General features: G+C 40.9%; 1 protein-coding gene across 1 annotated transcript; it reads left to right on the top strand.

Moving 5' to 3' along the window:
- Positions 1-2,925: 2,925 nt before the first annotated feature.
- On the top strand, positions 2,926-13,221 carry ap3s2 (adaptor related protein complex 3 subunit sigma 2). The gene is made up of 6 exons (XM_084352216.1): positions 2,926-3,146; positions 5,544-5,635; positions 6,178-6,289; positions 7,738-7,809; positions 10,666-10,773; positions 12,138-13,221. The coding sequence occupies exons 1-6, from the start codon at positions 3,078-3,080 to the stop codon at positions 12,261-12,263; spliced, it is 579 nt and encodes a 192-aa protein (XP_084208342.1). The 5' UTR covers positions 2,926-3,077; the 3' UTR covers positions 12,264-13,221.
- The last annotated feature ends 129 nt before the right edge of the window (positions 13,222-13,350 follow it).

The following is a 13,350-nucleotide window of genomic DNA, read 5'->3' as shown; positions in this document are numbered from 1 at the left end:
CCACCCAAGAGTCCAAATACAGTGAGTCACCCTCTAACAAGTGCTCACTGTACCAACATGACCTCCCTGTGCCAGAGAATGTTGTGCCTGTCCACTTGCATTTGTTAAGTCCCTATTAAAGTCCCCATGAAGGCAGCCGGCAGGCCCACCTACCTCGACTGTCCCGGTGGAATCCATTCTCGCACTGCACTCATGTGGAAATAAGCCTGTTTACCACCAACGGGTCACACATGCTAATGAGCGTCTGTTTGTTTTCCACTGTGCTCATGCAGGAGGAAGGGAATTTAGAGGGGAAATAATAGATGATATGCAGACAACAGCCTGGGTGGGTCCGCAGCACTAATGATGAAAAACGTACGACAGAGAATTAATGGATATGAAATCAGAGCAGGAAATGTGGTCCGACATTGTGATGTTGCTGGGTCGGATCACAATACAAAGTGTCGGCTGGCCTGGTTTGAAAGTCGTGTAGTGGTGGGGTTGTGGCTCCAGGATCGCCAGATAGACTGACATTAGACCACAGAGCAGCAAGAGCAGGGTGTTTTGTCTGATCTGACCGGCAATTTATAATAGAGTCAGATACTCGTCTACATTTCCCCCCTCTTATTCAAATGTGTGCAAAAATCATGTTTTAATAAAGCAAAATCTTATTGTGTTAAGACATAATCTGCTTTTACCAGTTGATTTTTACTGCTGGCAAATAGCACACACATGTATGATGAACTTGGGGAACCACCACTACAGCATTCAGCATGCACTCTGCACAACCATGAACAAACAGTAAAATACATTTTACAATAATTGCAATAACTATAATAATAATAACAATAACTATGAAATAACTGTGAACTTTTATTTCTTTGGCTAAAATGTATTCTGCGTACTTATAGTTTCTTACTTTCCAACTATATGAATTAGGCATCATTAAACAATTTTAGTTGAAAACATTTTCAAAAAATGAACTAAAATTATGAACATTATGTGAAGAAATGAGAGTTTTCACATCATGACGTCTGTATTGTGCTGCAGAGATATCAACTGAAGTTAGCATGCTCACCAGCTAGCTCCCAAGCTCCCTTGCTAGCACTGTAAACACCAACACTCCCCTGGTTCACAATCTGGACCACAAGCCAGACTGCTAACTGGTAGTGACAGTTAGCAGCAGTTAGCGGTTACTCTGGTCATACCCTGCCCCCTATTTGTTGAGTATTTGTTTAGTATGAATCCGACAGGTGGCTAATTCTTACATAATGCACCTTTAAACTTATCATTGACACCTGTGATTTTCCTGCCGACATGAACCTCATGACCCTGATACAGTATGGAAGATGAATACACTCTTTAATTCACTATAGTATTATCAACTATCATATTACATTATCTTTGACATGATACTTGATGTGTTTGTTAGAGATGAGCCATATTTTAATTCAGCCTTTCACTGATGGTATCAGTGGTGCTGGACCACCCTGATAGCTCACCCGGTACAGCGGGCAGCCCATGTTCTGAGGCTGAGACTTCAGCAGCGGCCCGGGTTCTATTCCAGTCTGTGGCCCTTTTTCTGCATCTCTTCCCCTGCGCTCCCCTAGTTTCCTGTCACTTTCTAAGCTGTCCTATCAAATAGAGGCCAAAAGCCAAAACATAGGCTGCCCAGTTTGTCAAAGAAGCTCATAATGTCATAATGTTTTTGTGGACACTGTCAGAGGTGTAATTCAGCTCAACAATGTCGCAGCCTGTGAGGTAGTTAAGGGAAAAAAATCTTTCAAGGGTGTTGGAGAGGGTCTACTTGTCTAATAAATTTTTCCTGTGTTTTCCACACAAACCTTTTGCGGCTACATTATATAATTTTGCTTTTGATCAGATTCTACTGCGGTTCACAAGAAAGAAAAGGTCCAGCTGGTGTGACATCACTGCTTGGAGATTTCAAGGCAGCGTGAAGCAGCCGACAAAGGTACAAAGGGTCCAGTAATTATGTGGTGCCTCAGTTGCTGGTGCATTAGTCTCAAAGACTACAACATTATGCAATGTAGCGGGGAAAAGTCGCAGAACCCTCTGATGACACATGGGAAACAGGAAAAGAGAAACAGTGTAAGCACTCATCAATGTCGACACAAGAACTGGAAATACACTACAATAAAATGTATTGTATGTGTTCGGTCCAATTTAAGCTGCAACTTCTGCTCTAAATTCAGTCTTCACATTTATCTAGACACATTTTATTCATGCATTATGTCTAAATTGATTGGGGTTGCAGTGATAAACCGGTTGCATGGTATACCGTGATATAAAATCTGACAGTAATCAACCTTGCACATTTGCTTATCTATGGTATTGATGTTTTACCATGTGTGTGTGTGTTTTTGTTTGTTTCTTACAGGTCAATCAAGTTGATATATAGTTTCATGTCAGGACACAATATTTTGTGAAATTATGATAAAGAATAACGATAAAAGTCCCTATTTTATTCCCTTTATACTGTGAAACTGTGAAGCCGTGATATTTTCTGAGATGTTTATCGCACAGTGAAAATATCTTAATATAATAAATAGAATAATGTTTTAAACACTAAAACATGTTTACATGGGCATTAGGCCTTATAGCCAAGAGCCTGACCCTTGTTTGAATCTTATTTGAGATATAATGGTTACATGCACCATAAGAATGACTCTGCAGGTTTCAGATCATCTGTGTGTGTCTGTGTCTTGAATGTTCAGAAACCTGGATAAGGTGTTTAGCCTTCACGCCACAGTACCCTGTGGTCCAGGCAGCCTATCCTCAAACTAGGATGTTTACAGCCAAACACATAACTGGGATACTGATCATAACCAGGATACTAGTGCGCATGACATGTAAACGAACTCAATGACCCACCCGGAAAGAAAGATCGCATGTGTTTGTTTAGAGTCGGCTGCTTAATGTGGGGACACACGGCCTCTCAGCTGCCGGATGTAACCGAAGCAGTCATCCGGCAGCTGAGAGGCCGAGAAGCAGTCAAGCTAACGTTATACAAACAGTCAAAAATCGTTTTATTTTAATAACTAGTTCATATCGTGACTTGATACAACAACGGAACAGACATGATTAAAGCCATCTTGATATTTAACAACCACGGGAAGCCGCGGCTGATCAGATTCTACCAGTATTTTGTAAGTATTTCTGGGGTTTCTGCTCAAAACATTAGCATTTACCTTTTGCTGTCCTCACTGTCATTTGGCTAGCAGTGGCTAAGTGGTGGATTAACTCTAGTCAGCGTGTGGATAATCATCCCCACCACTACTCTTACCAACACCTCGGTCGGTATTGTCTAAAATGTTGTGTTTATGTAAGTTTTAAATAAAGTTAGCCGATGCTAGCTTGCAGGAGCGAGCCACTATAGAGTTTCACTTCCCTCCTGCTCAGGCAAACATCTCTCTCTATAACAGAGTTTAACCATGTTCACCTACTTAACCACACATAACGTTCATGTTTTGTACAAATACGTTGTAATTACTGGCTTATTGGCCCAGTTAGCTTGCAAACGCTGGCTTTGGATCATTGATGACCTGTACATCGTAGGTCACTACTGATGCCAATGTGAACAATGATATTAACTCGTCTCCTGTACCTTTGGTGAGGTAGATACTGCTACAGTACAGTAGTTTGTTGTGATTGTTCAGGTTACGTAATGAAAGGGTTCAGTGGCCACAGTTAGAGTACACTGCCTGGCCAAAAATAAAGGCACTGCCCGGATTTAACTAAGCAAATAGGTAAGAGCCTTCCATTGGATTATTACTGCAGTGATTAATATGTTTCAGCTGGCAACAAGTGATTTAATCCTAACTGATGCAGTGAGTAGCTCCTCTTTTCTTAAACAACCATGTCAGAAGACATATCCTGTGGTCGTGGAATAGATGCTACTCTGTTTCAGAAGGGTCAGATTATTGGCCTGCATCAAGCAAAGAAAACAACTAAGGAGGTTACTGAAACTACTAAAATTGAGTTAAGAACTGTCCAACACATTATTAAGGAAGGAAGGATAGTGGTGAACCATCATCTTCGAGGAAGAAATGTGTTCGGAAAAAAATCTTGACTGATCTTGATCGGAGATCACGTAAACATTTGGTGAAATAAAATCATAAAAGAAAAACAGTAGAACTCACGGCTATGTTTAATAGTGAAAATAAGAGCATTTCCACACAAACAATGCAAAGAGAACTCAAGGGATTGAGACTAAACAGCTGTGTAGCCTGAAGGAAACCACTTATCAGTGAGGCTAACCAGGAAACAGGCTTCAGTTTGCTAGGGAGCATAAAGATTGTACTCTGGAGCGATGGGGAAAAGGTCATGTGGTCTGATGAGTCCAGACTTACCCTGCTCCAGAGTGATGGGTGCATCAGGGCAAGAAGAGAGGCAGATGAAGTGATGCACCCATCATGCCTAGTGCCCACTGTACAAGCCTGTGGGGGCAGTGTTATGATCTGGGGTTGCTTCAGTTGGTCAGGTCTAGGTTCGGCAACGTTATGTGCCCAAAAAATGAGGTCAGCTGACTCCCTGAATATGCTGAATGACCAGGTTTTTCCATCAACGGATTCCAAGATGACAACTCCACGATTAATCTGGGAAAGAGTAGTTCAGGGAGCATGAGACATCATTTTCACACATGTATCGGCCACCCCAGAGTCCAGACCTTAACCCCATTGAGAATCTTTGGGATATGTTGGAGAAGACAGCAGCTCGACTCTCCCATCATCAATACGAGATATTGACGAACAAAAAGAGTGCAACTCTGGACGGAAATAAATGTTGTGACATTGCAAAAGCTTATCAAAACGATGCCATGGCGAATGTGTGGCGTAATGAAAGCTAAAGGCGGTCCAATGAAATATTTGAGTGTGTGACTGTTTTTTGGGCCAGGCAGTGTAGCTGGTTAAATGCATTAAGTGCAGCTGGGTCCCTATACGTTATTATATGACAGAAATTATGTGTTGGGAGAGGAGTCTTTTCAAAGCTTTTGGTTTTTTTTATTATTGAACATAAAGTAAGTTCAGCCTATTCACAAGTGATCTTTAAGGCTCTCTTGTTAAACATCAGCCTTTTTCTATGATGTACTGTGATCTGTGAGTGGGAATTTCTGTTAAAATCAAGGTATTAGTACCTCCATCTGTCTGCCTGTTTGCAGAAAATCTCAGCTATGTACAGATTTAGACTCTTAAGCATCATATGTTTACAGATTGATTGTTACTGCCCACTATCTCAATAACCATCCATGGAAATAAACCGAATACCCAAACATAAAATGAACACAGACAAGTCATTCGAGTCACTGTGCCTCAAGTCAAGTCACAAGTCATTTATTTTCTGTCAAGTCAAGTTGCAAGTCATCAAAACAGTAACTTGAGTCGACTCGAGTCCACATCTCTGTACAAATCGGCCAGCTCAATGTTAAAAATAAAATATGACTTTAAATAATGGTCGACTACCTGTGGAGTGAGTCTATTAACCAAACACAGACTGCATTTTTACAATGGTTATCTGTTATAAGACTGTAACATGTTGTCTTGCAGGCGGAGGACATGCAGCAGCAGATCATACGGGAGACTTTCCATCTGGTGTCCAAGAGAGACGACAACGTCTGCAACTTCTTGGAGGGTGGGAGGTGAGTGTTGCTGTTTGCCATGATTCTGTATTACAATCCCATTTTGTCAAGTGAAGAGGCATGTGTTTATAGTACACGTACATCTGAAAAGACTCATGTGTTTGTTGGCAGTGAGCGATTCACTACTGCCGCAAAGGAGCTTGATTTGGTCATGTTGTGATTTTCTTTGAATGGAAAGACTGACATGATGAGATTAAATACGTTTAGAAACTTTGAAGTTTATGTTGGCAGAGTCCAACAGGCAGATCTGTGCTATGAATTATGATGTGCTGTGACATTTTAACCAGACACTAAAGAGTAACGATTGCAAACAGTGAGCCACTGTTCTGGGTTTTCTCAGTTTGGTTTGACGTTGTTGCAGCAGCTGACTGTAGGTGCAATAGCAAGACTTTAACCAGTAGATGGAGCCAAACCCACAAAAGTGGACCTGGTCCCAGTTAGTCCTTTCATTTCTCCGATCAACTCACTCACATACAGAGATGAACCCGGCTTTGAGTTGTTTAGCATACATTTATTTGTATTTTGTTTTTATCTCCTTCCAGTCTCATCGGTGGTTCTGACTACAAGCTGATTTACCGGCACTACGCAACCCTCTACTTTGTCTTCTGTGTGGACTCTTCTGAGAGTGAGCTCGGCATTCTGGACCTGATCCAGGTCAGCTTCTTACTTTATTCTGTTGCTTTATGGACATCTTCAAAATCCAGAGGCAACCCGGCCACTTGAGATATAATGAAATGCATCAAACAGAGTTAAAATAGGAAAAAGCCTTTAATTTAGTGGTTAAATCGTTAAAAAAGCCAACATGTTTCGACTGCTAGGTCTTCAGCAGGGAAACATGTAGGCTTTTTCAATGATTGGCATTTTAATGATTTAGCCACTATAATAAAGGCTTTTTAATATTTCCGCCCTCGTTTTGATAATTTTTCTTATATTTAGAGTGCCTGGTTTTTTAAGTATTCTCTTTCCCGTTTCCAAAATATATTGCATACAGAAACTCTCTTTCTTTTCTCCACATCGCCCTCTTGTTTGCCCATAGAGTGCTCCAACTTTGAAAAGCAGATATTCTGTCTCTCCCTTGTTCTACTTTAAACACTCCTTTCCATTACACAATGCTTGTTTAATTTTGGCAAACATGAATCATTGTGCCATTTCATTCGATCTAAGAAATGAAGCTTACTCTTCTGTGGAACTCAATGGAAGACAGTCATGTGATTACAAACATCTAAATGAGGAAACGCTGATGCCACAGAAACAGACTGTACAGACAGCTCAACTTGTGAACTTGTGTGCTGATAAACTTGTTTTTTTTTTTTATCAGAGCTGAAATCTGCCCCCACGTCTCGATGTACTTGCACATGTGGCAACACGGCACGCAACAGACAACTCGTCATTATTATAAAACACTTAGTGCCCTCAGATTTTACCGTCACATTCGGGACCTGGAGAAAGCGAGTCAGCACGCTCAGTCCTTCCACCGATCACTGACATCACAATAGTTATAACCCCTTATCATCAATAAAATAGAGGCGTGTGGACAAACGATCGTAGTTACTCTGGTCTGTTCGTTTAATCTCTCCTCTAAACCCTTGTTTGTCAGTAATACACCAGCCAAACCAACACATGATATAAATGTAAGAATACTTTAAACATTTTTAAATGTTAAGAATGAGGCATGAGTCATTGAATCAACCACTGATTAGGGCTCAAGCTCATGATTATTTTCATTATCGATTAATCTGCCAATTATTTTTATGATTATTCAAATGATCTTTAGTCTAAAGTTGTAAAAAAAATGCTTGTCACAATTTCCCAGAGCCCAAAATGACATCTCTGTGTTGTTTCTTTTGTGGGACCAACAGTCCAGAACCCAAAGACTCTTCATTTACTATCATAAACGACAAAGAAAAGCAGAAAATGCTTATATTTAAGAAGCCCGAAGCGGTATGTTTGGACCATGGTCATCTTTACTTACTTATCCAGCTAACCTAAAAGAATTGTGTTAATTACCAGTAATACCAAATCCATGAGTGGCTCCAGCATTTGTCATGCCTGCGAATATAACCCTAATATCAAACACTAATCTTCAAAATATTGAATTGCAGGTGTTTGTGGAAACGCTGGATAAATGCTTTGAGAACGTCTGTGAACTGGACCTCATTTTCCACATGGATAAGGTGAGTGTGAACCGGAGGAGCCTTTTCTATATTGGTCTTCTTCAGGTGTTTCTTCTGCACATGGCTGCTGTTTGCGCCACAGTTGTCGAGCTCAGGAGCTTACCAGTAGCTTTGACTTAGTCGTGGATTAGCAGCACAGTCTGACCTGCTGAATTTTGCCCCTTTCCAGTGTCAGACCTGCCTGCAGTGTTGTTTTTAACCTGACGGACAGCAGCTCGTATATGTGTCGTTAATCTACTGTCAGTATAGTGGAGCTTTACCGATTACATTTGAAGCCTCTATTGAGGTTTTTGAATTAAGTTTGTTTTCATATTTTATGATCTCATCTCCCCAAATGCAGATACATATGATCATCTCTTGTAGAGACCTCAGTAATTTACTCTAACAGCGTTAGAGTTTTTTTTTTTTTTTTTAGCGTTTTATGTTGTAACAATGCTGTGCTTATGATCTGGTTAGGTTTAGGCACAAAAACCCCTTTACAAGTTTGGGTCAGGAAAATGTTTTGGCTTAAAATACCAGTTTTGATCACAACAGACGCAGCTGGAGATCTCCAGTTTTTTGTCATAAAATCTGCTTTTCGTCGCGACAAACGCAGCTGAAAATTGTCTCGAGGTCTCCTTAAAGATATCCAATGGTTGACGCGTACTAATGTTGAAACGCAATTCTTATCCTGGCGACCAGGCTGGTTTTGACCGCAGTGAAAAGGTGTTTGAAAGGCGTAGCACCAACAAATATGGATAGAACGGGAAATGTTTGGTTCACATGAGTCAGATACAATCCTATGTAGCCACCGCTGGAATCTAATTCGACAAAATAGTAAAATACTAGTGATATTAGTGTAGCCTAATCTTTCTCTGCAGCTGCGCAGAAGTATCAAGTTTAAACAGAATGAATAGAGTAGGATAGAATTTGAACCTCAGTGTTATGGCAGGGTCCGCCACATATAAACAAATTAAAAAATTATGAAATTTTGTTGTTCCATTCAGTTTATTCAGTCATGAAAATGAACAGAGTTTGTTTATCAAGTTTGTTAAGGCGCAACAAATCACTACACAAAACTACAGTGCACCTTTTAGAAGTTTTCCAAGTTCCAGTATTTTTTTTTTTCTGCAGCTGCAGTCAGCGGTGACTCAGTCAGCTGAAGGAAAAGAGGTTACTTAAGGCCAATAGTTGGTCACATCACAATTTTAACGATTTCTTTGCCAGTAGTTTTGGATACATTCTATCCAAGGAAATTAGGCGAAAATCCATTAAAAGCACATTGTTTTATTCTCCCTGTCATATGTATACATGTGTTTATGGTTCTCAGAAGGCCGAATTCCCACTTGGCATGATGTTGTAACTTGAAACATGAAGCCTGAGGTAACCAGCATCTGTAGGACTATGGGAACTCTGAGGCCTTTGGACACCAAGTCTGTTATTTTCATCTAAAGATCTTGAAAACAACCTCATGTTTATTCCATTATGTTTACTGCTCGTGTGCCAAGTCCAAATCCGCAGTTTGTCAGAAGTGTTCATATTCAATAAAAAGTCCAGATGAGGGGATTTTCGTATTTGTGAATGAGCTGTAGAGAGACATGACCCTGAGGTGATGTGCAGTGTGGTCCAGTGTGTGTGTCTTTTTCATACAGCCAGCTGCTTTTCAGGAACGACTTCATTCTTGTAATTGTTCCAGTTCTTTTTGGTGTGTGTGGGCCAGAGTGTTTAACGATTAATGTACGTCAAACTGGGTCCCTGAGCTGTAGGATGTATGATGTATGATGTAAGGAGACATCCTGCAGCTCTGAAATTCTGCCTGGACATTTTCACCTGAGCATTGAACTATTCAGTACCTTAGGGTCGCATTCTGTTTCAAAATTGGGAATTTTTGCCAGGAATGATGGAAAAAAAACCCCATCAGTGGTCACAGTTTCTTCTAGTAAAGATTCTGTTGCAGGTGATGGTTTTAAAACTGGGTAGGCTCCTTTTTGACTGGGCTAAAAAGGCCTCCTTTTCTCTACCGGGAGCTGAGCTGGAAGTGCTGCTGGAAACTAATCAGAGACGTCTACGGCCATCTTGATTGAATTTTCCCAGCAGGAAATTGATGTCATGTGGCGCTGTGGGGCTTGGCCTGAGGAATGTTCCAAGATGAAACTTTGAAATATTTCTGCTATACAGAAAACCCTTTGTTCCCAGAGGGTTCCTCTACCTGGACGAGACTGACCTGCATATCAGTGTGAAATTGCAGTTTTAATACATATACGGAGACTTTTAAAACAGACATTACTAGTCTGTTGTGGACATATGCAGACTCATAAATTACAGATTTAGGCTGTTAAACCATGAAAAAATAAAGAAATTTAAGGAAAACACCTCTATGGAAAACTATACCTATCTCAGAGCTGTTCCAGGCATGATTTTTCCCCCCCAGTTAATCATTCTTAGGCCTGCAACAGAAGAGAGTCTCAAGTTCCCTGAATATTTTCTGCCCACAGGAATTCACAAATCTAAACTTGAAAGATAAATTGAAACTGTCGTCTTGTGAGCACCGAGTGTCAGCGAGGTTCCAGAGAGAACTTTTCTCTCCAGCAGCATACTTTGTTCCTCCCTCATCTCGTCTGTATAATTTGGTATAAAGAAACACAGATGAGCTGAGTTGCCAGACAAGACGGGATCGTAAAATGGTGAAGTTCACATCGCTTCAAACGACCGCGTCTTGCTTCGTCGTGGCTTATTACTCAATTTTCTGTAGCATTTTGTAGTGTATGCTTAATGTTACATGACTGAAAAGAGACCTGTTTCTAAGACTGAACTGACGTGTACAGCGGTGTGCAGGCTATCGCTGTGTATTAACTGCCCTGTTGTGTTTGTCTGCAGGTTCATTATATCTTGCAGGAGGTGGTGATGGGAGGCATGGTGCTGGAGACCAACATGAATGAGATTACGGCCCAGGTCGATGTGCAGAACCGCATGGAGAAGTCAGAGGTCAGTGTGGTCCGATAGCCAGTGTTTTTAATTCACACTGCACATTTTTAGATAGATGAATGTGTTTCTTATGCTCCTCCTCCTGTTGACTTGGCTGGTAAAAGCAGTCTTAAAACTTAAATGGTTGTTTTAGAGGTCCTCATTCACCTTAAACATCAGTCGTCATTAGCCTCGTTCTGCCCACATCTCGGATATGTTCAGCGATTTACACTGGTCTGTTGTATTGCCCATCGACACCTGTTCCCTGTGGTTAAAGACAACTGACCAATCACAGGTCAGTAAGCTTAGTAGCTAAGAGTGGGGATATCAGCCAGCTAGCTAAAGTCATTCAAAATAACATGAGAAAATTAAAGACAAATTATTGTAGTAGAACCAAGAGTATTGCCTTTTTTATTCCAAACACTCTTCGTCCTTATTTCTTCGATCATTACCACTGCAGCCGCTGAGTCAACTGAAGATGTCGACTGCGAGTTGGACATGTCACTCACTTCTGATTGGTCTGGGCTAAACAAATTAAGGCCCCTACACATGAACGCAGACTGACTGAAAATATAAAATGGCTATTCAATCAGATTATCCGTCTGACTCACTGTCGCTTTATTTCCAAATGCAATTTTCATGCACTTAAGTGCTTGTGAAAGCTGTACCTGAACTTTGTGAAGAAGCTGCAAAAAAGCTTCACATTCATTAACTACTGTAATTTGACGGAAAATGAAGCTCAAGAAAATGAATGAAATGAAAATGAAAACGAACAAACGTGTGGCATGAATGTTGTCAAGAGTTGAAGTTGAGAAATACCCTTATTTTCTTTATCGTGAGAGTTGGACTAGAAGGTTTATACTACTCTCATATCTGCGCAATAAATCTGAAGTTACATCCAGGAGACGGTGAGCTTAGCTTATCTTGCATCAATAAAGCACTGAAACTATCTTAGCTTATCATAAGGACTGCAAACAGGAGGGAACGGTTACCCTTCCTCTGACCAAACATAATAAAATCCTCCTACCAGCTCCTCTAAAGCTCATTCATTAACACCTGTCACGTTGTTTACTCCATACATTTACACTGAAGTATAAAAACAACACACGTGGGTTCTGGTAGAGTCTTGATTACAGTAAAAGAGCAAAAATTTCCCCAAAAGGCTTGAGGTCAACCTGAACATGTCTGATTTGACTCTTAAGCACTGAAAAGGAAGCGTTGTCTTCGTGTCCTCTGACTAAACTGAGTTGAATATGAGTGAAGCTTAATCTAATAGCAAGCTTTATAAAAAGTTGTTTTCCCCATAGACAAAACCTGCTAAACCTGCTGAATATTCCACACACTGTCGCTTTAAAGGTGTTCTCCCTGTTGTTTTATTTTGGTAGGGAGGTTTATCAGCGGCCCCTGCTCGCGCCGTCTCTGCTGTGAAGAATATGAACCTGCCCGAAATCCCCCGCAACATCAACATCGGAGACATCAATATCAAAGTGCCGAGCCTCTCCCCGTTCTGAGCGGCGGTCCAGCTGAGCTCCGCAGGGCTGATGTACTACTGATGCAGTTCCCCTCCGCCCAGCTCTGTCGTCTATACGGAGAACACTGTTTTATATGTGTATTATGGAACCACAGCAGCTCATTCTCCCCTCCATTCTTGAACGGGAGATAAGCTGCTGATTATTTTTGAGTTCTGCTGTATACAAATGACTCTAGTTGAAGGATTTGCACAATAATGTAAAGTTTAATTCAGAGTAATATTAATATGTATGTATCTTCTGCTATCCTTTCTGTTTTTTTATGTTTATTTCTCCAGTTGATTTCCTATTCCTTCCAAACTGTGTTGGCCCGGCGTGTATTTCCTACTCTTCTAAATAGTCCCGTCACAGGTTTGAAAACGCTCCCTGTCTAGCGTGAGCTTTTGGACTCGACACAGTTGACTGTAATAAGATCCTTTGGCTTCTGTGTTGGGCTGTAATTACTCAAACACATCTTTATCTCCTGTTCCAAGTGTGTGTTCACACACACTGGGATTAAACTCCTCTGCTTGGCTCCGTTCACAGTTTATTTTTTCCTCTTCTGTAATATATTGTGTCTCTGACATGCTTGTGATTTGTGAATAATAATATTGTTCCCATGGGTGCAGCATGTGCTCAGTGCTGCAGATGTAAAGGCTGTTTAGATCCAGCCAAGTTTTAATGTGCTGTGATAGTATCCTGCCAACATCTGTTAAGAGAGGCAACAGGCTTACTTTGACCTTTTTTGGATCTTTAATCGTGTGTGTGTGTGTGTTACAGGCTGTCTCCAGTGGTCAAATACAACCAGATTCATTTGCGCCATACTTGAGTTTAACCATCATATCCTGTCAAACTGTCGTGGCAGGCAAATGTGCCCATGTCAAAGACATTCCTTGCCAAGGTAAATTAAATAAATGAAAATGAAAATGCAATTCAGTGGCTTTTCTTGTGCAACAACTCATTCACAGCAACTTTGAGGTTTTTCTTACGTATCAGCAGGTAAGCTGATCAAGCAGCATCATGTGAAGCTTGCATCAGAGCGGTCAGAACACTCTGTACCTCGCGGTTCAACCACAATGAGTCCGCAGTC

This window comes from Pagrus pagrus, assembly GCF_965226575.1.
Source record: "Pagrus pagrus genome assembly, chromosome: 1".
NCBI lineage: Eukaryota > Metazoa > Chordata > Actinopteri > Spariformes > Sparidae > Pagrus > Pagrus pagrus.
The sequence above is the reverse complement of the archived record's forward strand: the minus strand, read 5'-3'. Positions and strand labels throughout refer to the sequence as shown.

Bases quoted from the DNA above. Each gene is read 5' to 3' on its own strand.
- ap3s2 (XM_084352216.1), top strand. From the start codon at position 3,078: ATGATTAAAGCCATCTTGATATTTAACAACCACGGGAAGCCGCGGCTG. The intron at 3,147-5,543 runs GTAAGTATTTCT...GTTGTCTTGCAG, and splicing joins TCAGATTCTACCAGTATTTT to GCGGAGGACATGCAGCAGCA. The intron at 5,636-6,177 runs GTGAGTGTTGCT...ATCTCCTTCCAG, and splicing joins AACTTCTTGGAGGGTGGGAG to TCTCATCGGTGGTTCTGACT.